General features: G+C 41.0%; 1 protein-coding gene across 1 annotated transcript in view; it reads left to right on the forward strand.

The window, feature by feature from the left end:
* The first annotated feature begins 4,873 nt into the window (after positions 1 to 4,873).
* Positions 4,874 to 25,114, forward strand: part of PPM1L (protein phosphatase, Mg2+/Mn2+ dependent 1L) — a 254,990-nt gene continuing 234,749 nt past the window's right edge. The window contains exon 1 of the mRNA XM_019731941.2: positions 4,874 to 6,071. Within this exon, the coding sequence (XP_019587500.1) occupies positions 5,673 to 6,071 (399 nt within the window). The 5' untranslated portion in view covers positions 4,874 to 5,672. The remainder of the gene's footprint in view (positions 6,072 to 25,114) is intronic.

Consider the following 25,114-nt stretch of genomic DNA (forward strand, 5'->3'; position numbering starts at 1 on the left):
TATCTGTGTAATTAATATCAAAACTTAGGTTGTTAGAAAAGGACCTTGTGCTTTTGGAGTCCAGTGAAATAAAATCATATATTACACTATAGCATGATTGATATTTGTCACAGATACTTCTCCATTTGACAGAACATCTGAGATATTAAAATTATAAGTCCAGATATACTATTGTACTTATATAAAATGATGCGTTAATTTTCTTAGTTGTACTATTAAAAGATTCATTTTCACTTAAAGGGCATTTAAAGCAGAAGATTTATTATTAAATTTTGTATCTAGAAAGTTTTTATGAGAAACACTGAAAACTTAATGTGGTTTAATAGTTATGCTCAAAATTAACCATTTATCAAAAGGATCAATATTGAAAGTCACTTTTAAGATAAAATTTATAATTGTCCCTTATATTAAGGAGTTTTGATCACACTGTTTGTGGGAGTATAAATGGGAAAAATGTATTTTCAAAAACCATTTGGCCCTTAATTGTAAAGCTGAACATTTTTATCCAGTAATTTCACTCCTAGATATAGAGTCTAGAGAAACTTTTGTGTATATGCACCAAGAGATAGTACAAAAATAATTAATGAAATCATTGATCATAACACCGAAAAACTGGAAACTCAAAAATCCATAGAAGGAAGATGAATACATAAATTATAGAATAGTGACACAGTGGAATATTGTATAACAGTGAAAATGATTGAATTATTTGCAACATGGAAGGATCTGGAAATATTTCACTCAATAGAATACTGAGTGAAAAAACAAGTACCAGAGGACTATATGCACTAAGACATCCTTTTTATAAAGCTCAAAACTAAAAAATATAAGACTTAGTGATGTAGACATATGATGTCATTTCTTTAAAAGACTGGAAGATAAAACACAAAATTCATGGCAGTGGCTACTTCTGGAGAACAGGCCGGGAGGTAGGATGGGTACGAAGATGGGTCCCAGTCCAGTTGTTAGGTCAGGTGGTGGGTTCATAAGTGTTATACTCATGGTTGCTGTGCTTCCTAACAATACTTTCATGCACTCTTTAGTCTGGATAGTTTAAAAGGTTATATACACACAGGTGTATATCTGTAAAATATTAGTAAAAAAGTCATACTTAATACTCAGTACATATTTGTATGCAGATGGCAGGAACAATTTAAGAATACAAATCAAACTCATAATTGTGAAATTTAAAAATGTGTAGAGGCTTTCTCTATAAGTATAAAAGGCTCTTTTAAAATTTATTCCAGGGGATCTTTTTTAAACATTTTTTTAATTAGTTTCAGGTGTACAAAACAATGTAATAGTTAAACATTTACCATTTATATCCTTCACACAGTGACAACCTCCCTCCCCCTACCTACTACCCCTCTGACATCGCATACGGGGCCGGTGGGGTGGGGTGGTGCCGGATTTTTTTTTTTTTTAAGATTTGATTGGGGAAGGGGTACAGGACTTTATTGGGGGACACAGTGTGAACTTCCAGGTCTTTTCTTTTTTTTTTTTCCAAGTCAAGTTGTTGTCCTTTCAATCTTAGTTGTGGAGGGTGCCATTCAACTTCAAGTTGTCCTTTCAGTCTTAGTTGTGGAGGGAGCAGCTCAGCTCCAGGTCCAGTTAGCCTTGCAGAGAGGACGCGCTCCAACCAAATGAGCCATCTGGGAGCTCAGCAGCATCTCAGCTCAAGGTGCCGTGTTCAATCTTTAGTTGCAGGGGGCGCTGCCCACCATCCCTTGCGGGACTTGAGGAATTGAACTGGCAACCTCGTGGTTGAGAGCCCACTGGCCCATGTGGGAATCTAACAGGCAACCTTCGGAGTTAGGAGCACGGAGCTCTAACCGCCTGAGCCACTGGGCTGGCCCTGCCGGATTTTTTATTACATTCATCATTCAGAGGCTCAGCTGATAAGTCACTTTACCTTTGTAGTTAAGTGGTTAAACCAAAAAGAAAGGAGGAAGTCATGGAATAACATTATACAGGAAAATACATTTGTTATCAAACTCTGTTTTACAGGTTTCTTAAGCCTAAAAGCTACAACTTCTGAGAATCTATTATTTTTAAAAGCTATATTTTATTCTTTATATACTTGTAAAGCTGGCATGAGTTAATTGCATAGTTGAAATGGTAATTACTTAGTAACTATTTATCACAATTACCGTATCTCATAAAAACCTAGGATTGCAATTAACTCTCTGTTCATTACCATGTCACTTGTAAGGTAACGTATTTGTATAATATACATTCTATGGTACTGTTTTCTCTCTTGTGAAATTCAGATAGTATTTTACTTTACCAACAAATCTTTTAGGCTTTCATGTAGAGATGAAGGACTTAACTTACAGTTGTCTTCTGTCCAGAAATATTCTCAATGGGTGAGGTAAATACTCATAGGGCTTGTCCCAAAGGCCAAAGTCAGAATTGGGGAAGAAGAGTCTGTGTATTCTTTTTGAGATTTCTGTAACAGAGAGCTATTGAATTGTTACCAGAGAAGTATAAAAATTAGACTAATCATCTCAGTATCACTGAGCAATCAGTGGATATTAGGGTTCTTCTGACCAGAAGAACCGAGTTTGAGTTCCCAACTTCTTATTTGCTGAATTCATTTACTATGTTTGTGTCCCATTTTTCCTTATGTTTATAAACAGAGATAATAGCTACTCTTCCTCAGAGGACTGTTTAAGAATGGGAATAAGTTGATATACATGAAAAATCTTTATAATCTTAATATGCAAATGTTTGTCTAACATTTAGTTTGTCTTTTTTATTTCCCAACTATATTAAAATTCACAGTAAACTATATCAAAAAGCTCATTTAGGTCTTTAAAATTACTACGTAAACTACATGAATTTCTTAAGAGAAATAAGAAAATGCCTACAGGGTCTGCTTGAAAAATCATTTTATTGATTTTCACACAAATGAACTACTTAGATGTAAATGTCAAAGCCTATCTCCACAGAATCCTCAAGCTATCTAGATTTATTAATCAAGGCAAGCCCTCCTTTTGCTATTCAACCTCCAGAGAGACCAGTGTGGTTTTTCTCTTTATTTAGGTATGGTGGAAACAGGGAAGTCATGCCTCTCATGATATCTGCTGCTATCATCAATACAGTAATGTTGCTGGGTGGACCGTTAGGTTTGGAATTGCACTTCTATTCCAGGGCCTAGTTTGACTTGTAGGTCTGGAATCTTGGTCAGGTTATTTGTAAGTTGCCTTTGTCATAGAGAAACAGATTCATGCACAGAGAGGCTGATAATGCACCCAATTTGCTAACTTACAGTATACGTATTGTAAACTCATCTTCATAACACTAATGCATTATTACCTCTGCTGTATAGTGCCTAAAGGCTTTTGAACTCATTATCTCATATGATTCATGACTTTTGAACAGAATGACCTCATTTATTTCTAAATGGTTTCTCTACCAGGTGGAAATTACAGAAAAGTGCAAAGCAGAACAGGAGACCCTATCTCAGTTGTCAAAATAAGATACTGTTAACAGTTCTTTATATTTCCTTCCTGTCTTTTCTATGCATGTTTATATAATTGAGTCATATTGTATATGCTATTTAAATGTCCAAGTTTTCATTTTTTTTCTGGTTGTGATGGTTTCCAAGTTTCTATGCCTTTTGCAAAAACTTTGAAAAAGTTGTAGAAAACAGACAAAAGTCCAAAGCGGAAAATGAAAACCACATATAATTTACTACCGTACGTAGTTAACCACTACGAGAATTTTGGTGTATTTCCTTCCAGTATTTTACTTTATTATTATCATTATTTTTAAGAAACACAGTCGGGATCATACCGAGGCAGCAGTGCTTGGGCAGCCTCTACCCTCTAGTCTAGCGGACTGGAAGGTGCAGATCAGCACTCTTCTTCCTGGACAGGGGTAGCGAGAGTGACTATTTTCCTTTAAAGCTCCCTTGTTTCCGTATTCTAAGCTTATTTGTGCGTTGTTCTCTTCTTTCTCCAAAATCTTCGAGGTCACTGACACCTGCCCAGATTTCAACACGTTATCCTTGATGGCTTCTGGAAGCCCATACTCTCCCCTGCGGCCGTTCACATCTGTCTATCGCAAGCCTCCCGCTCCCACTTCACCTTCTGCGATGAGGAGGAAGTAGCAGCAGGCCGCTAGTTCAGAGATTTCAAACCGACTTTCAAACCTGAACAGCGGAGTCGGAGCCCTCGCCCCCCGGGGCTCCACTAGGCGTCTCTACATGTGACCAACGGTTGCGATTAGGTAAGTCCCCTGCTCCAAGGACGCCGGCCGCTGGCAGAGAGGCCAGCCTATCCTCGCCCCTCCCGAGGTTATCATCATCAGAACGCATTCCCATGTGGCTCCAATTCCTCAAATCCCGCCGTTCTCCGGAGGGTCTTTTCTCGTCGCGAGAACTCCCCAGGATCGCTCTTCGCCTCTCGGGAGAGCCGGGTAGGCCTCCGTACAGAACATTACACCAGGAGTCCGATCCCCGCCGCCTCGCTTTGCGAGCCGGGAGAAGTGCGTCCCTTCTCGCTTGCCTTATGCCGGGCGAGGCGGGGACCGCACTATTGTGACAACTGCCGAGGGGTGGGGGGGAGCTGACGCTCACGTGCCGCTCTCTGTTTTCCAGCTGGCAGCAGTAGCTCCCGGGAAACCAACGTTCAGACCATCAGGTCAAGATTACTTTGTCCTGGGAGTGCGCACAGGAGGAGGAACGACCATCCACTGGAGCTAGGCAGCGGACGCGCCCCTTTCCTCCCCTTTGCCTCGCCTGCACCACCCGGGGCTGCAAGCGCGCCAGCGGCTGCCGAGCTGCCTCAGCCTTTGACAGCTCGACCTGAGCACCTCGCGGCCTGGAGTCTCGGCTCAAGGGGCGGGGCGGGGCGGGGCGGGGCGAGCGCGCGCGGGGCGGGGCGGGGTGAGCGCGAGTCTGGAAGCTCGGAGGGAGCGCGCGAGCCGAGCCGAGACGAGCTGAGCCGGGAGGTGCTAGGGAGAGGCAGGCAGAGCCCGGCCGGCTGCCTGCGGCTCGGCGCCGACTGTGCTGCGTCGCTGGGCTCCGCTTACCCCCACCCCTGCTCAAGCTCCCGCAAAACTTTATTCTCTTGGGCCCTTCCCCCTGGGTGTCTGAAGGAATCAGAACACTCGGCCGGCTGTGCGCTCCCCTGCAGCAGCGGCGACCGAAGGACCTGCATCCCTTGCCCGCCGGGCTGTCGCGCCCGGCGCCTCCTCACCTGCTGATCGCTCCTCGGAGCCGCGAGGGGACACCCGCGGAGAGGCCGCGTGGGCGCCAGCGCCCTCGAACTCTTCCCCTCACCGCCGCAGACCCACCCGGCAACTTTAACTAGATTCCTGTCGCCCAGCCGAGGCACCAGCTGCCGCTGCCGCTGCTGCTGCTTACCGCCGCCGTCTCGGCCGCCGCCGCCGCCGCCTCACAAAGGGGCGCAGGGAGCGGAGGCGGCGGGCACCGGCGCGGGTGCGCAGGGCGCGGGCCTCTAGGTCGCCGAGGCCCGGAGACAAAAGGGAAACTGCCTCTGTTCGCAGACTGCTCCACCGCCTCCTGCCCGGCTCCGCGAGCCTCCTCCCCCCAGCTCGGCTGCTGCTCTGCCTTCCTCTCTGCGCGCCGTCCCTGCAGTGCTCCGGGACCCCGCAAGCCTTCGGGGCGCGCGTCGCTGCTGGTGTTCGGGCTCCAGCGATAATAAATGATAGAGGATACAATGACTTTGCTGTCTCTGCTGGGTCGCATCATGCGCTACTTCTTGCTGAGACCCGAGACGCTCTTCCTGCTGTGCATCAGCTTGGCGCTGTGGAGTTACTTCTTCCACACGGACGAGGTGAAGACCATCGTCAAGTCCAGCCGGGACGCCGTGAAGATGGTGAAGGGCAAGGTCGCTGAGATCATGCAGAACGATCGGCTCGGGGGGCTTGACGTTCTGGAGGCCGAGTTTTCCAAGACGTGGGAGTTCAAGAGCCACAACGTGGCGGTGTATTCCATCCAGGGCCGGAGAGACCACATGGAGGACCGATTCCAAGTTCTTACGGACCTGCCCAACAAGACTCACCCGTCCATCTTCGGGATCTTCGACGGGCACGGGGGCGAGGTAGGAATTCTCCAGGGCTGTGTGTGTGTGTGTGTGTGTGGGGGGGGGTGTAAACAACAGGACCTTGTGTGCGCGCCGGGGTAGGACTGGGTGCGAGGGGCGTGGTGATGACCTGTGCCCGGCTGGACAAAGCCACGACTTCCAAGTTGCCATAAACAGTGCTGGATCCAGACCTCTTGGGACGGAGGGTCCGTTCTGTGGGAGACAGGGTCATCCATCGCTTATTTCGTGCCTCATAATTGATGAGGTTTCCCAAGGCCAGAACCCAGCAAACGACTGTGCTAGTTTTGCCGGGAGAGTGAATAGTTTCTAAAGTGAACTTTGGCCCGGCGTCCCAGCGCCGGTTTTAGGGTTTGAGACCGAGCTAGGCACAAAGACGGAAGAAACTACCTTTGATTCTCATTAAGGAAAAGAGACACAAAATGCAGCGCCGAGTCATTGAGGGCTTAGTGAGGATGAAGGAAGCTGCGACTCCTTCCCGTCCCCTTGGCCCCGAGGGGGAACCCGAGGGGCCGCCCCGCGCGTCTTCCCAACTCCACTAACTTTGCAAGCGCAGTCGTTCCAGTGGACAGCAGTGCCTCGCTGGCCGCCTGCTTTGAGCTGGACCGCGGCGCGGGGCCGGAGATGGCGCTGGCCTTTGCAGAGGGGGCGATGCCTGCAGAGCCGCGGTGCCCAGATCTTGCCCCTGCGCCCTGGTCGGCGTGGGGCGCAGACGTCTCCCGGCTTCTAAACTCCTTCATTTGAGGTTCTTGTGGGAGCAAGAGGTGAGATTAGAAGACCGGTTGCGGCACTCCGGTTGCGCACCGGTGCTCCGATTTCCTGGAGGTCCGGGCGAGGATTGGCTCTGGTCCTTGGGCATCCGCCTAGGCCAAGTGAGTGGCAAATGTGGCTCCAGCGCCGAGCTCCAAAGAGCACAAAGCCAGCAACTTCATCTCTCTCATTTTGGCGGGTTGCAGTTTCATTGCTGCATACTCCTCCCCCACCCCCCATACTTTCTTACTTATATTCCCCCTGCCCGCCTTCCCCCACAGCCCGGTGTTCCCCCCGCAACTTTTCCCCCAACTCTCTTCTTGGCCCTTCTGGTCTCTGGGTGGGGATGCCATTCTCTTTCAAGCTTTCCTTGCTTTTTGGCATTTGTTTGGGGTGAATGAATATTGAGAAAGCTTTACACTGGTTATCTGCATTCTGTCTTTTATACAAAGTCACTTCACCTACCACTTTGCTACTCTTCCTAAGACACTGTATCCACCTGCCTTGTAGAACCAACTTTGCCAGGAATGACACACTTAGTTGGAAAATTTATTTGGTAGCACTGAAATCAGTTTTTGCTATTTGCCATTCACTCCAGCCCTTTCTCTGCTCTGTCTTTCAAAATGAAGTTTTCACTGGTTGTAAATTTGTAGCCTCTTGTGTTTTGTGGATTCCTTTCTCCTTGGTCACAGGGTAGGTGAAAGATGTGAAATTAATTAACGGAAGAGATGCTGTGTGCTTGGCTAAATATATACCTGAATTATAAGGTTGCCAACGTAAGGACTGATTTGTTTTTTTGGCTTGAGTCAGAATGTTTATATTTTCATCTTATGTTCCTAGATTGTTATAAGTCATTTAATAAAGCTGATATATTTTTATATTAAAGTTGTTGGCAGGTGATAATCTGCTCCTGGTGTTAGAAAGCACAGTTTTATTTCTAATTTAAACATCTGGATGTAATGTTAACGTTGTGAAACTTTGGCTTATGCTTGTCTGGGTGTGCTGTATTGGCACGTTTTAATTCTGCATGGGTATTTTAAATTTTCTTTGAAGTTGATATTGTAAAACCTGAAAGTTGCAGACCCAAATAGATTTCAGGTTGAAAAATTTCTAGTACTGTCTTCTGGTAAATATTCTATTCAGAAAAGAGACAGGATAAATACTTTTATTGAACTAGAAGCATTTTACATGTGTAGGGCTTTTCATTAAATTTTTAAACAATAGAAAAGATGATCATTGTTAGCGAAACTATGAAATGCTTTTCGTTGTGCCTATCATTAAAAAGCCTGTTGTTAGCAAAATAATATTGTCTGTGCCCTTAAAAATAGAATCATTTTTCTGTCTGTTACCTCATAACGTATGTAGTTAGTTCATAATTTTGGCTTTGTTTTAGGGCAAAATAAGGAATTATAAGAAGGAGTTATTTAGCTGCTATTGAGAATGCTATAATAACATAATATTAGGTAATTTTTCACTTGTTTTTCTTTCATTCAAAGAAAATCCCACCACATCTAATTCTTGTCTTCTGTGTTGTTTAACTCCTTTAACTTCACCAGAGGAGGGTGCCAGTGTTTGCTTTTGGTAGAGATGATAGTTCTGTTTTTCAGAAAAGAGGAAGCTTTTTAAAAGATTCTCTATTATTTATATATATGCTGTTTGTAGGATGCTACAGAAGATAAATAAAGAGTTGACTTTTATTTCTAATAATTCAAACTCTGAAGGTAGTTTATTAAAAAAACCAGGGCCCATCTACAGTGGTAGTGCTTTTTAGATTCAGAAGGGACCTAAGCCACCTTGTGTATCCATTTTATCCCATTTTTTTACATGAGATGTTTACTGATAGCTGGAGAAGTTGTGGCCTTCTTAAGAATACATGGCTAGTTCAAGGCCTTCAGTTTGGTGGTCTTTCTATTAAATCACTGGATAAATTAGCTTGCGTATTTACCTAGATAGATAACACACTAGGAATGCAAAGGAGAATGAGACATGATTCCCATACTCAAAAAGTTTCAGTGTAGTGTGAGAGATGGACCTGCACGCCGAAAATTACAGTCATGGTGTGCTTAGGGTGATATGGAAACGCTGAGGAGGGGTATTTAAATCAGACTGGGAGGTGGGAGACCTGAGAAAGACCCCTGGAAGCTTTCATTTACTGCAAGGTTAAAGCATAGGCTTTGGCTTGAGATCTGACTTTGAATCTCTGTTCTCTCTGCCTTATGCTAACTGTGACCTTGGGCAAGTTGCTTAAGCAACTTTACGTGGGAGTTTTTAAACTGAAAAATAGGAATAACAGTAATAATAGTGCATGTAAGCTGCACCCTCATCAGCTGTATTATACCTGATCTAGAGAAACACTTAGAGAGAAGGATGTGGAAGAAGAAAGTTTAGAGGCCAAGAAGTCTGCAGTATTAGGGCAACAATATCTGAGAGAGATGCTACATGTGACGCTTTGATCACTAGAAAGGTATATGTTGAATCTGGGGGATTCGTTAGGTATCCCCAAACTCTCTACCTCTCTTTGTTCTAACTTCTGGTGAACTGATTATTAAATCAGGATTCCAGGTATCCTAGCGTAAGGAAAGCAGCATCCTGGCTTCAGGTACAAATTTTTTGATTAGTGAGAAGGAATACTCTCCGTGATTAAGTAATAAATTGGTTTCTAATTTTCACGTCAGCCTCTTAGGAGTTAGGTTAGCATGAGTTAATTCTCTTGAGTCTGTTCAACTGTATATTTTTGACAAAGTTGTCTTTGGACTTGTGCCAAGGACCAGATTCTGGATGGCTGTGACATGGACAGGATCTTAAAGAGCCTTGCTTCAGTGGTCCCACAGGCCAGCTTCCGCACTGATGCCCTCGGGCCCTGGGATATTCTAACCCCAATACTATGGGTAGACCTCTCTCTCTCTCTCTCTCTCTCTCTCTCTCTCTCTCAAGCTATGACAGTGATTGTTTTGCTGTACAACAAAAGATTAAAAAAAACAAAAAGGTTAAAAAAAATTCAGATTGTATCCACTGACGTGGAAAGATTATTTTAAAAATTGAAACATAATGTTTATGTAGGAAAATGTTGTTTTTTTGGGGGGGGCGCTTATGTGTAATTTTTATCCATAAGCAAAAGTGTTTTTTATTTCATTTTTTATATTATCTAGAAGAAATACCACCAATCCTTTGAAACAATTTTGTCAGTGTTCACGGCTGAAACCTATCTGGAAGAACAGATTGGTATGTGCTCCATATGCTTTTGGACATGACTGTATTAAAGGTCATACATTATTGTATCACACAATTGACATGGCTTGACCAGTGGTTGAGCTTAGAGTTCCACACTTCACATCAGAGAGCAGCTATACTTCAGATGCTTGTCAGGGGCTACAGTTTTGAGGCTCAGCAATTTTCAGAAGCTCAGAAGAGAAACTGCATGGATTGCCTGAAGGATCTATATGGTCAGGTCTTTAGATCAGTAAGTGGTTCTGTACTTTTCTTGAGTAATGCTTCTGTTCGAGGATGTTGTGAAACTACAGACGTATCCCTCAGAAAAAGGGACAGGAGAATCAAGTTTTGTTTATAATTTCAAAGATAAGTGGATGTATGAACCTTCTAAGTTAGTCTAGATAGAATAAAATCTGTTTCAGATAAATTTAGATCCTCAGGGGTTTGCGTATGTGGCCCAATCACCTTGCTCTCCATCATTTGCATGTATTGAGTTATGTGCTGTCATTTGTGACGGTTGTTATGCAGGATAGTCTTCCAAAGTTCTCTTGGCAAATTGACTGCAAGGATGTCATCGAGGACTTTGTTAGGTTATATATTCTCTTTATGAGGACCAAGAGCGTTCTCTTATGATAGCTTTTTGTTTTTATCTTAAGGATGCTGAATCATGTAACTGATTCAATCATCCTGTGTTGGCTGCTGGAAGTGTTAGAAATCAAACCTCTGACCTACCTCTAACAAATGTGCATAATTTTACAGAACACATTAATTGGGCACATGGACTTCACTTCTAGGACAGCTTATCTATCCTACATGTAGTGTTGCTTTGTCCCTTTTCTCTCGTTCTCCTCTTACATATGTCATTTTATCTTGCCGTGGTATATGTATTTGTGTAAGTTTCATTGGATCCTTTCTGAAATAAGATATAGTTCTGAGCAGATAAATTATGAACGGCACATGGATGATCTGCTTTTCAGACATTACAGCTGCTCTTAGTAAATGTTGGGCTCCCATATTACTGACGTACAAGAGGCCTGTGGGTTTAGTGTGGACAAATACCTATGGTTTAAGAGAAAACTCACATTATTTTGGTTTAAAATGGCATATTAACATTTCTGACAAAAAAGGAGGAACACTTTTCCCTTAATAAGTCCCCCTATCCTGTGTTTAGGAACCTTTTTGTAGATGAATGTAGGATTCTGGCTTTTGACCTTGGTGCATCTTCTTAACAGATTTTTTCAGAAATTCAGTTAAATTAAACCAACGTTTTCTGTATAGGGAATGGGAATCCCCTCCCATTCCCCACAGGTGGAAAACAGTGTCATGCTCTCTCTGACACCCAAAGACGAATCAGTGCATTCTCTGCTCGCAGGGAGCATTCCATCTACTGGGAGAGATGAGCTTTTTAAAAATACAGCAGAGCTACCAGAAGCAGTTGGACCACCTACAGGAAGTTGATGGTCTGACTAAGGGAGCTTGGGGAACGTTGGATAATATTGAAGAGGAACTGACATTTGAATATATCCTAGCATTTCAGTAGACAGAGATTGGGTGGAGGGAGGATGAAAAGATGACATTACAGGTGGAAGAAAAGTGGAAAACGGCACAGAGGAAGTAAAATGCAGATACAGTTGGAAGAAAGGCTGGCAGCCCCCTTTGTTTAGAGGTGACTTTCCCCAGCTGTTGTCATTCTAGAAACCCACTCACTGTTTTTTCTGTATGTGAGTACCCTTTGTGTTTTTATATACTTAATATTGCTTTTTAGATTGACTTTTTTTTTTTTTTAAAAAGTTAAGTATATTTATTTTAAAAAGGAACTTTATTTCACTGCTATGGAAAATGCGTACAGTGAATTCTGGGCCTCCAACTTACTAGAAGTTGTGTCCGTCTGCATGGAGGAGAGTGATTCTTAAAACCTTCCTCTCCTAGTCTCTGGTTGCCTCTAGAATCCCTCGGTCTCCCTCCCCTTGCTTTTTATGAGCAAAAAAAATGGGGCTTTTAAAGTGTTCTTGTTGGCCATAACTTGAAGCGAGGCAGGTCGCATGCTCCCTTTGCAGGTGGAAGATACCTGTGGTAATGCCACTCCTTGAGGAAGTCTGGTTGGGGATGGCTTCCCACTGTGCCTCACGTGACAGTGTGACACACCTCCACAGGGAACCCAGAGTTGTGGGCACTTCATAATGTTCTAACAGAAACCCCATCCCCACTTCTGATGCCGGTAAATGAGAAGATGTTGTAGGAATAAACCCGAGTCCTTTCTAGCTTAATTTAAAAAGTAAATAATTCACACATTTTGATATTTGAGCCATTGCTGGTCACAAATTGTGCCATACTTACAATGACAAGATACAGCAGTGTGCTGGGACCCACAGGCGAGGAGCCTTGGCCTGGAGTTTCCCAAACAGCCAGGTGAGGAGCGAGAGATGCTTCTGGAGCGTTGTGAGCCCTGACGTTGGAAGCCACACTGGGAGCCTGGGCCGTGTGCCGTGGGAAGTGGAGGATAACTGTGTTTTTGAGCATAAGATCCATGCTTTAGTAATCCCGTTCCTCTAATCTACATGGAGGATTGATGTGAATGAACAAGATAGAAACGGGGAGAGGTCAATTGGGAGCCTGGGCCAAAGCAGTGAAGATGAAACCCGAGGGTATGGGCCACGGCTGAAAGAGAGGAAAGGATGAATCGGAGACCCTCTGAAGTGGTAAGACCGCTGCCAGGCTTCCCAGGGTGGCAGCAGCAACCTGAACCAAAGCAGGTGAATGGAAAAGCAAATTTGGACAAGAGTGAGTTTGGCTATGCATGTGTTTCCTTTCTCCTTCATATTTAGACATTTCCTGGGATTCATAAAATGTTTGTTGACCCTTTGGTTCCCCAATTTGTAAAGTATTATTTCTGTCATACTTTATCTAAATGGACACATTTTAAAACAATACAAATATACATTGTATGTAATGTTTGATTTATCCAAGTGGAAAGGCATTTATTACTATTTTACTTTGTTACCAGGAGTAATTTAGGGATTGTTACAAGGTATAGTGTTTCCAAGACTGAAAAACAGCACAATGTCTTCATTTCTCATAAATGATTTCCCTGACACTGATTTTAAAATAAAATATATATATATATATATATCATTCAGTTTCAGATCTAAGTGGTCCCTGGGCTCTGTCCAGTTTAAAGAGAGGAACATAATTTATTAGAGACTCAGTTTGAGTTTTCATAGTTGAAGCATTTGTTTTATTCCTCATTTCTATTTTGATCTTTAACCACTTCAGTAATATATTTTTCTGGTTTAACTTTTATTACCATTTTAATAATTCTATTTAATGAATATTAAATATGCAGCAAATTAAAATATTTAAAAATAAATTAATTTTAAAATTATAAAAGTAATATGACTACTTGATAGATAATATAGAAAAGAAAAAACAAAACACTCCAAATCTCATTATCCTGTCACATCTTCTATTACGATTTGGGGTATTACTTGCTCATCTCTTTTTACATGCATTTTAAGTAATTTTATATCATTATAATGAAGTGCATATGGTTTTAAATCTTGGCTTTTTCACTTTGTATAATCCTATAAACACATAGTCACTTTGTTGCATAATTCTTTATTGTATTTCTAATGTGTTTTTAGTGGTGGAGTAATAGTTTACTGAATGGATATTTGATAAGTTACTTGATTGCTTTCTTTGGTATACATTTCTGTTCCTCTAACTTTTCACCATTGTAAATAACATTGTAATGAGTATTTTTGTGCTTCTATTGTAATTTGGATTATTTCTCTAGGGTGGATTTCCAGAAGCAGGATTTCTCGATCAGACAAGAAATAAAGAAACCACCATTATTGATCATGATAATAATGATAATAATGGCTGACATTTATTGAATATGAATAATATGCCAGACAGTGTTCAAAACACTTTATATATATTATCAAATTTTAGTTATCACAACAGGTTTTGAGGTGATCCTATAGTATCTCCATTTTATATATGTAGAAATTAAGGCAGTAAGAGGTTAAGTAGTTTATCCAAGGTCTGTCATGGCTCATAGGTGGTGAAACTAGGATTTGAAACCAGGATCCAGACCTGGAGGTGTCCGTCTGCAAAGCCTGTGCTGTCTGTTTCTGCTTGAAGCTCTACAAACCTCATAATTTGGTCAATGACGTATGGAGAGCACTGGTGAACACAGCCTGGTCTTCTCATGTTGCTCGGTAGGACTTGGGTTGTATCCCTGTGACACGTGGTGCTGTTCTGGAAAACTGGGCTGGAAACCTTGGTAGGAAGATATTTTAATTACCTAAGAAAGTCCTGCAGTTAACAAAAAAAAATTGGGGTCAGAAGGCAGAGCAGGTGGTGACTCACATTCAAACCCCTTCTTTGCTGGCAGACTTTCTACTGCACTACAGAGAATCTCTAACATTTTTGCCTGTTGGATCATGAAAGGCTTGCATAGAAGTTGCAGTGGCACTAACATAACCATTCATAATAAACAATAATGATTTATGTTTTATTTTACTTTAAAGTACCAGGAGCTTGACTTTAGGATAAGTATGTAGGGGTGCATATGTGTTTGCGTAATTTCTTTTTATACCGAAGCACTGTTTTTCCTTTTTTTGGATTACCAAATACTGTTTTAATACTAAAATGATTGATATTTTTAAATAGCAACACATTATTTTCTCGTTTGTTTATAATACTGGAGTTGGTATGTTTAGTTGAGTAGATGCTAATCTTGTGTTTCCATTCCAGAAGACTACTTAATATATTATTCTCTTAAGTCAAGCCCAAGCTTTGGTGATGGCTAGTTATACTCTGTTTTCAATATAAATATTCAAAAGCAAAGTTTAAATAAACAAAGGAAGCCATCATTTAAAAATACTTAATAGCACTATACTACCATTTATAGCTTTCTTATATAGTTTTACGCCCTTCCTTGACAAATACAGAGCATTTTAAGTAAACATTCATGTAGAGAAAAATCATGCATACTGATAAATTGATATCCTTTCAATAAAGTTGAAGTCTGTGCTATGAAAAACTGTGCTTAAAAAGTGAAGACATAATACTGTACATCTAAGAAACAAATCTGTAGATTTTGATTACTTGATCTCTCTGGAGAATTTCCCCCCTTTCTTTGTTTAGTGAGAATAGGTCGCAACATAATGGAGCCTTAGCTGCCTCCAACTTTTCTAGAGTGAGGGAGGCCTTTGGTAGTTCAGTCTGGTAAGAATGAGACTTACTTTCCTCCATTCCTGGAAGACCAGGGAGTTCCTGTCTGCTCTGGGCACAGGGTTCCTGAGGTTAGTTTGAGGCCACTGCATGTAACGGTGCAGGATGTGCGTTGTACGATACCAGAGAGAGACACCACATTCACGTGTGTGCGGGAGAACGGCTCCCCAAGCCGGGTCTGTAATCACTTGAAAGTGCGCCTTTCTCTAATTGTGCTCAAGTGAAAGGTTCCATAGCAATAGACTTTATTTCTGAGACACATTCCTTACCGTGCCATCGATCGCTGTTGCCCTCCTTGTTCTGCTCCGTGTGAGCCGCTGACAGATAATCTATGTGTCCTGGTTGCGACACCACAGACCGATTATCCACTGCGCACCATGTCAGCCAACCTCACGACGTCCCTGGAGAAGTGAACACTTATTTGCATTTGCTTTTCCACGTTAACATTCCAGGTTTTGAACATTATAAATGTGAGTTGGGATTTAATGCCCTGTAGTAATAAATCTTAAATATATCAAATTGTATTTTTAATAAGATAGTCTATATTCGGCACTGCTCTTGGACGGTAAAGTTTTTAATTTAAAACCACTTAAAATTCATTCTCTTAGTTATAGAATTGCCGTAGGGCAGAAACTGTTTTATTCTGATAAATATATACTATTTTTAAAAAATCTAGTGAGTGCTTTCATTTCTCTTTTTAATCAAATAAATTAACTTACAGTTAGATTAGTCACTGGACATTTTCTGGCCAAATAAGTCTCTTACTGACACAGTCAGGATTTTATGGAAACTGAGCTATAGTAGGATTTTTGGTCATACTGTTTACATTTTTCCACCCTCGAATAATTGGATGAGTTTGCTATAACAACTGGTTTGTGACAAATATGACTGTCCCAGAGTGTGGGATTAAGAAGTTTTTACTTCTCTTTTAACACTTAGATGTTTTTCTAAATTTCTGTTTAGAAAGAAGATTAATTTTCTCTTTATGTAGGCCCGGCAGGGATCTTGAATTGTCATATAATCCAAATATAGTGCCTAATGGGTCACAGCTACATGAATAATCTATTTTTAAAGACTTTCATCAAGGAGATTCCACATTGTCCTTGGAGAATTCTTTTCTCTATAATCATTTCTTTCAGGAAATTCATCTTTATATGTGAACTAGGTCCCTTTGGTTTAAAGCTTATTTCTCTTAATCTGGCCTCAGCAGACATACTCTATCTAGGATTAGGTTGTTGCCAGTTGTAAATCAGGAGGATTACGGTAATCAAAAATCTCCTCCCTACACTCTTCATATTACATAAGTACATCAAATTTATGGGCGATGCACTCGTCTCAAAACAAGGAGATTCAAGGCAATTTCTACCAAAGAGAGAATAGTTTTCAGATGATGAATGATAGCTCCTCTTTGTAAAGAGCTATTTTTGGCAATAAAGGAAATGTCTTCTTCCAGAATTGGTGGAGTAAATTCTAGCTGGACACTTAGGTGGTGCATTAATTGGAAGTGTTTGGTTGCAAGGAACAGAAAACTCACATGGAAGCAGCTTCCACACTAGTGACATTTATTATCTCACATAAAGGCCCTAGAAGTGGGTGTTTCCAAGGCCGGTACATCTGGCAGCTTAATGACCTCAAGTCTTTATGGAACTACATGCAAAGACACGAGAAAGAAACTGTCCTTAAAGCCTGAGGAAAACCTTCCTAGAAACTATCCCTCACATCTTCCAGGCCAGAATTGTGTCCGTGCCTAAATCAGTGAGTTGGCCGTGAAAATACTCTCACCAACATAGTTCACCCTGGGTGTGGGGAGGAACTCAGCCTCCCCTGGAATTCATGACAGTCTAGGAAGGTGAACAAAACTAGAGTTTTGTTAGCTCGGAAGAAAGGGAAGTGGGAATGGTTGTTGGATGAGCCACACAGGTGGGAATGGGGCTCAGACACAGTGGCCCGGAACATTTCTTGTCTGCACATTCGCAACCATATTGGACAGTGTTGCTATAAAAGCATATAACACTGACATGGGGAAAAGTTAGCTTTAGAAGACTTTAAAAAAGGGTGAACCATCTTATTTTTGGGTTGGCTTAGGGATGACTACCTGGGAGCTGAGATTTAAATTTGGTATTTTAGGGTGCCAACAAGTCTTAAGAAACCATTAGCAGATACTTTTCTAACTCAGGTTTTCTCTTTGTTCTTTGTAAACTAGCAACATGGAGGGGCCTGAGTGCTTGGAAAACGACAAGGTGATTTCCTTTTCTCTAATATACGACAGTGTTCAGTACAGTTAATGCTACTGATGAATGTGAACGTATCACAAAGTTCGTTTGTTGGCTATCCATTTCTAGTTTACTATTTACTTTAAACAATGAATTCATTGGTTAAATCAAGTAGGATTTTTGTTCCTTAATTAGTAGATGTCATAAGTTTTATTATTTTGTTTTAAGATATTCGACTCTACCTTAAGCCGAAGAGAAGAGATTCCTGGGAGGTTCAGAATTTTTGTACACATTTTGGACGGGGCCAACCTGACAGTGGTCGAGGTAGGATTCCGGTAGAGGGGAGGGGCTAACGTCTTCAGATTTTCCTGGAGGCCAGGTGAATGCACTGCAGTAAATTCTGTGCGTGAGGATGCGCTGTGCTATACGTTGATTATCAGGGCACCTTTTCATCATGTTTTCCTGACTGATTATTGCCAGTCTATGGAAGTGCTTATGATGAAACTTCCCATTGAGTTTCAGTAGTAGCTTTTCTAGTGATTCATTCTTTCTCTACTTTTAAAAAAAGATTTGCAATCGTATTGTTTACAAATAATGTAATTGTGTTTCCTACTTTCTAAATAGTTTTGCTCTTTGTTTTTGTTTCTTGCCTCATTGCATTAGCTAGGATAGAACAATGTTCGGTAATTATCGTGATAGTGGGTGTTACCATGTTCCTGTGTTTGAGATTATTTTAAAAGTTTGAGATGAGGGGAATGTGAAATGGCTTCAGTTTATGGATAATAAAAGGGCAAAAGTTTCTTTACTGATATAATGAAAGATGAAAACCGGTAGTAAGGTAAGAGCCAAACAGAAAAGGATATTCAAAGCATAGTAATACAGAAAGAGAACCGTCACAAGAATGGACTATAACTTAGTGTAGACGTGATGCTGAAAACCAAAGGGCGTTGATTACATGAAGAGAAGAACAAACACTGTGTTTCCTTCTTTGAGGGAAAATTGTCATCCCTCGATCCCTCTCATGGGAATGTCCTAGGACGTGTTGACTATAGGCGCACAATATCTGACTGCACAGGATACTGATTCTGCAGATCGTGGAGGACCCATGAGCTGCACGTAGGGATTCCTGCCCTGGTTCCGGAGCGCGGGGAGGTCGGAGCCGTCTCGTCCTGGCACGTCTCTCGGATTTGGAGAAGGTGGTCCTTCCCTGCTCTGGGGGTTCCTTTGTAGAAAATCCTTGCTCTAATTTCTACTACCTGTCTCATAAGGGAACTGCAGCTGCGTATGGAAGAGTCTCAGATGGAGTGGGGTTAGGGCCTAAGTTGGTGTACAGACAAAATCACATATGGCCAAAAGTTCTCTCAAATTGCCTATAAAGAACAGTGCATGTGATTTTGCACCTCTTATTCTGTAGAGTATGTAGTTATAAATGTATAATAGCCAAAGTAATTTATAGTACAGAGTAAAGTATATGCATATAAAATATAGCTTTATATGTTTTAAATGATATATAAATGTGTCTCTACTTTGTGTACATTTGTGAATGGTACCATTTCACTGTACCTTCTGTAAGATAATAGAATAAGAAACTGAAGAATATTTTTATTTTCAGGTGGTGAGAGGAACTTTTAAAGAGTGCATATTGTACATTTCTCTGTGTGATCACTTTGAGAAAATTTAATTTCTTAAAAGTTTAAAGATGCAAAGCACACAAAAAATGTGACTTTTGGAAGTTAGGAATAAGAGTAATATATTCAGATTATTTTAAAAGTCATTTTTAGAAAATTACTTAGAGTGCCATATTGAATACTTTATTTTTAATCTAAGTGCCAGCCATATCTTTGACACCAGATGGGAATATAGAGATGGGCTGTCAGCATGGTAATTTATACTCCTAAACACATAGAAAAGGTTTGCACTTGCTGTTTCTTTCTTGACTATGGCTTGAGAACCTGGGCAATTTAATTATCCAGTGATTTCAGAAGAGAGACCAATGAGGAATTCTGACCTTTCCAGTTTTCCTGGCACACTCCTGGGCATCTGATATGGTACCTTCCGGCCTAAACTGTTATGGTAAGTGTCTGGTCCTGGGTTAGTTGAAGAATGAGACTCTTTGAGCAGCAAAGAATTCTTGGAAAGGAACTTTATATTTTTAATATCTATGAGATCCAAATGGCTGCTAATGAAGAAATCACACTGGTAAGTGCCAGGACAGTGGCCAGAGCAGCTCTGTACCTCTGTATACCTTCCTGTTACAGCCACAGCCCCGCTCTGGTGATGGAGCCACACAGAGATGGAAATTGTTTATCCCCCAAGGATGAGGGACTGTAAACAGTTTTAGACATGAAAGAGTCCAGGCAAGCACGTACTTTGGAAATACTGCCCAAGAGGGAATTGTTTGATGACAAGGACAGCCAATTTTTCCCCCCTCAAAAATAGAATGATAGTGGGGGTGCCCACCTGGTGTTCCCACTTTGCCGGAGCGACGCCTTCATCCGCAGCCTGTATGGTGACTTCATGTTCTAGAGATTAGGACAGACACTTTCTTCACCTTCAAACATTTAACAGTGATAGAACAGGATTTTTTTGATACACAGTCCCTATTCAAATTTTGCCAATTGACCCAACTGTTCTTTTTAAAAACAGCTTTACTGCGGTATGATAGGCATACAATAAGCGACACATATTTAATGGGTACAGTTTGATCAGTTTTGTATATACCTGTGAAATCATCACTATCATCAAGGTAATGAACATATCCGTCACCCTCAAGTTCCTTCATGCCCCTTTGTAGTACTTCTCTTCTGTCCTTCTTCAATGCCCCTTCCATTCCTACGAAACCATTCGTCTGCTTTCTGTCACGATAGATTTAATTTTCACTTTAGGGAGTACCTACTGTCAATTTCCATTTAAATGTTATATAAATGGAAACTGACAGTAGGTACTCCCTATTTTTCTGGCTTCCCACAACCCCCAATTAGCATTATCATTTTGAAATTCATCTGTGTTGCTGCAGCAACCAATAGTTCATTCATTTTTATCGCTTTGTATTCTATTGTGTGCATATACCCCAATTGAGACATCCATTTACGTGTTGTTGGACATTTGAGTTGCTTCCAGTTTTTGCCTGTGAACATTCACGTACAAAGCTTTGTATGGTCATGTGGTTTTATTTCTCTTTAGTAAACACCTAAGAGTAGATTGGCTGATCATATGGTAAGTGTTTGTTAGCTTTAAAAAAAAAAAAAAAGCTGAACTAGTTTCCAAAGTGGTTGTGCTATTTTACGTTTCTGTCAGTGGTGTATGAGAGTTCTAGTTGCTCCAAATCCTTGCCAGTCTTTTAGCCATTCTAGTAGTTGTGGGGAGGTTTCTCAATGTGGTTTTAGTTTGTATTTTCCTAATGACTAATGGTGTTCAGTATCTTTTTTGGAAGATGGCCTACTTTGAAAAAATGGAAGAGGAATGGTTTTTAAATCTTGGTTTTCTTGTAAAATCTGACCTTTGTCCTTGCCTCTATGGTGTGAGTGAAGAAAAAAAAAAAAAAAAGCAAAGAGAGGTGGAAGGGACAGGAGTGATTAGACATGATCTTGTCTTACTGAGAGAGGCTGAGAAGCATAGCCGAAAAGTAAGAGGTGTTGACAGGTCGCACAAGTTAGCCCAGAAATCGGATGCACCAAGGAGAGCAGAAGAGAAAGATTAGGGCCTGTGACCACTAAAGACAGTTTGTATGATCAGATTCTTTGATTTTTCTTAAAACCACATGTTCTTATATCCAATTAAAAATCTGAAAGAGATTTGTCTTAGTACAGTCTGTGCCTATGAAAGCACAGACTGTAGACGCTGCTTCTGATTTCTTCCTGTTTACTCATTTCCTCTTCTCGTCTGACACTTTTTCAGACCTGGTTTTTTGAAGGTTTCTGGGGGTCTCACACTTGCCATGTGCAATGGCTTGTTTTCAGCCCTCATCCTCTTAGATTTTTCTGTAGGCTCTGGCTTTCCTGACCACCTCCGTTTTCTTGAGCCTCCTCTCCTTGGTCTTAGTGACACCATCTATATATTTTTTTGTCCTTTTTTGAGTTCTTTCAGGGTTTCGCTTCTTCCATGAACCTATGTTTTGAAGAGGGCCGTATTCAGTGTGCTGGTCCCGTTTTGTTTCTTTGCACAGAATTTTTGCAGCTTCCGTGGATTCAGCCATCCTTTCTAAGCAGAGTGCTCTCCTTCCCACGCACAGCCCACATTGTTATGTGTTGACTTCATCTTTTCTTTCTGGGTGTCACTTCCTTAGCAACCTGTCTGAAACCAAATTTGCCTCCTGTGCCCCTAGATTAATTTCTTCTCCAGAGTTGTCTCTTCCTCTCATGGTGCTGTTGTTGTCTCAGTCTGCCATTCTCGAAACTACCATGTCACCTTTGTTTCTTCCCTCTTCACTGAAGTCTGTGAGACTTTGTATAATGCCTCTCATCTCTGTCTCCATCATGATAGTCATACCGCCATCATGCTAATTCAGGCTCTCATTACCTCCTACTAAGATTGCGACAGTGGCTTCCTAATTAGTCGCTTGTTTCTGGTCCCTCTCCATTCTAATCCACTCACTGATGTCTCTGATAGAGTCCTCTAAACTCGCTGGGTTGTACGTTGTTTCTTTTTAAAAGGTTTATAATTTCTACCAACCATGACGTATTTCTCTGAAATTTGCTTTTTTTGGGTTCTCCTGGTAGCATCCCTGACTACTTTACCATATTCAGCCTTATCTTCTGTCACCCCCCGACCCAAAACTCTACATCACAACAAAATTGGTCTCTATCATTCCCTGAATGCCTGATGGATACAAATGCCCACTGCTGCCATTTTGTTAACTCTATTCCATTCTCGGAGAGATTTCTCATTCCTCTTCCCCAGAGCTATATCATGTCCTTATTTCCAGCTCTTCCATGAATTCTTGCTTGGTCGTGCCAGCTTTAAATTATTCCCTTGTTTGAACTTACGGTCTGTGGCAGGCAATTGAACCATTGGTGTTAGCGTTCATGTTTAAGGTACTTTCCGTCTCAACTGGAGTTCAGCTTCCTTGAGTTGCCTGCCTTTGTTAAAGCCCTACTGCGTGTGCGCTGTTCCCGAAGCTTGTGTTCTGAAAATAACAATGCCTTGCAATAATTCTAGAAACACTGATGCTTAACAAATAAAAAGGAAACACCAAGTTGTATGACTGCATTTGTTACCACTTCTATCTGTGGGAAACAAAGGGCTGCGCTCGTTCTGATTGCTGAGCTCCTGCAACGTGTCCAGTGCTTTCGTTGATCCTCTCTCACTGAGTCCGCACGGTCTTCTGAGGCAGCTGTTTACCCCCATTTTACAGCTGGAGAAGCTGAAGCTCAGACTACTGTGTGCCCAGGGTTAGTTACTCACCTGCTAAGTGGCAGTGCTGGCATGACTCTGTCTCAGGCCTGCCTGAGTCCAAAGCCCCCCTTTTCCTCCCTGCCACACTGTCTTTTGCAGGCTTGGTTTGGCAAGGCATTCTTATGGGGGTCGTTTCTGAATTACTGTTAGCACTGTTTCTAACACTTTAGATTATCTGTAATAAATGTTTCACGTACATGGAAATGGAATCAAATTGAAGAGATAAAGTAATTTATTTATACCATTTACTTGTATTTATTTATTCTCTTTGTTTTTCTCCTCAATTCTTAAGGCTTGTGCAATGTGTAGTCCATCCAGAAACCCTTTAAATAATAACCAAGGAAAATGTAAATTAAGTATGTAAATTTGGAAAGTTAGCTTACGCAAGTGGTTTTCATCAGTTTGACAGGTAACTCTATTTCTGGTTGTAAGGCAGGAATCCTGAGAATCGAGGCTGGCTTTTCAGAGGAAGCAAGTCAGCATCCTCAGATTTAACTCAGTCTGCCCCTCAAAAGGTGGTTCAGTTATTTCGTTAAGGATGTTATGGATTATAGGACATTAAACATGCCTCAATTTTCAGATATTAAGTACAAAAGAACATGTCCCAGAGATCAACTGGAAAAAAAAATCAATCTATAACTTCCCTGCCAAAATCATCATGCAAAATAAAATTATACGTAGTATTTAGTAAGTATCAAAGAGTGGGGAACTGTAAATGAACAATTTCAGCTGCCTGGGGGTAGAAACAGTGATTCGTAGACATGAGATTTGGAATTCAAACATGTTTGGTTTGTACTCAGTCAAAGAATAGAGACATCAGATAAGTTGTGCAACAGAACAGAAAACAGCTTATTGATATGTGGGAATACTTGGAAAGGAATAGAAATGATCAACTTTATCTTATTTTATCTAATGTCATCAAAATATATTTGTTTCCTCTACCCTAATTATTTGAGTTAAAGGAATGGCACTTTAGAAAACGTCCAACATGAGTTTCTAGAATTCTTAGGTACAAAATAGACATTTTTCTACTTTGGGAAGCTTCGTGAATCATATTGAAGACCAAGTAACTCAATTCTTAACAGGTGTCACCATTGGCTACCTCTTTCTCAGCTCCTCCAACTGTGGGAAACAGAAGTTGCTTTGTGGGTTTTTTTTCCCTTTACACCTATGCAATTATCACTAATCACCATTCTAGAGAAAGGTGAGGTCTCAGGATGAAAACGTATTTCTTCAAGCATTAGATTAAATTTTCCTTTGGCAATGTTGAATCTGTGTTGAAAAACATTTTCACCTCTCTGAAATTGGGTAGAAATTATGGCTATGAATGTTTAGGTTAGCCTTACGCCTGTTTTTATTATTTAATTATTGTATGTCTACTTTCAGAGATACTGTACTACCTTGGTGCCTAATACAGAATGGGTACCCCATCAATGTTTGTCAAATTAACCTCATCATGGAATCACAGAAGAGTAGCCCTATGAAGGTCTTTTCTATTTCTTTTAGAATGAGGATTTAGTCTATATACTTTCCAAAATATTTTTTCTTTACAAAATTCTTAATTGTAGTAAAAATCATATAACAACATTTACGATCTTAACCATTTTTAAATATACAGTTCAGTAGTGTTAGGTACACAATAGTCCTCTTTTAGCCAAGATTTCAGTTATCTACATTTGCAGTTACCATGGTAAACCATTGTCTGAAAATATTAAATTCCAGAAATAAACAATTCATAAGTTTTAAATTGCACGCCCTTCTGAGGAGTGTGATGAAATCTTGCGTGTCCAGGTCCATCTCTCCTGGACATGACTCATCCCCTTGTCCAGCGGATCCACGCTGTATGTGCTCCCACAGGTTAGTCCCTTACTCGCCCTCCTGGTTATCAGATGGACTTTCACGTATTGCAGTGCTTGTGTTCAAGTCACCCTGATGTGACTTAATGGTGGCCCCAAAGTGCAGGGGTTGTGATGCTGCCAATTCAGATCTGCCAAAGGGAAGCCATGAAGTGCTTCCTGTAAGTGAAAGGTACAGAACAATAAGATATATTGAGAGGGAGAGAGCACATTCACATAACTTTTATTACAGTAATTGTGATTGTTTTATTTTTTTATTAGCTATTGTTGTTAATGTCTTTCTGTGCCTAATTTATAACTGAAATTTTATCCTAGTTATGTATGTACAGGAGAAAACATAGGTATGTAAGTTTCAGTACTATCCCCAGGTTCAGGTATCCAC

This window comes from Rhinolophus sinicus, linkage group LG01, assembly GCF_036562045.2.
Source record: "Rhinolophus sinicus isolate RSC01 linkage group LG01, ASM3656204v1, whole genome shotgun sequence".
Taxonomy (NCBI): domain Eukaryota; kingdom Metazoa; phylum Chordata; class Mammalia; order Chiroptera; family Rhinolophidae; genus Rhinolophus; species Rhinolophus sinicus.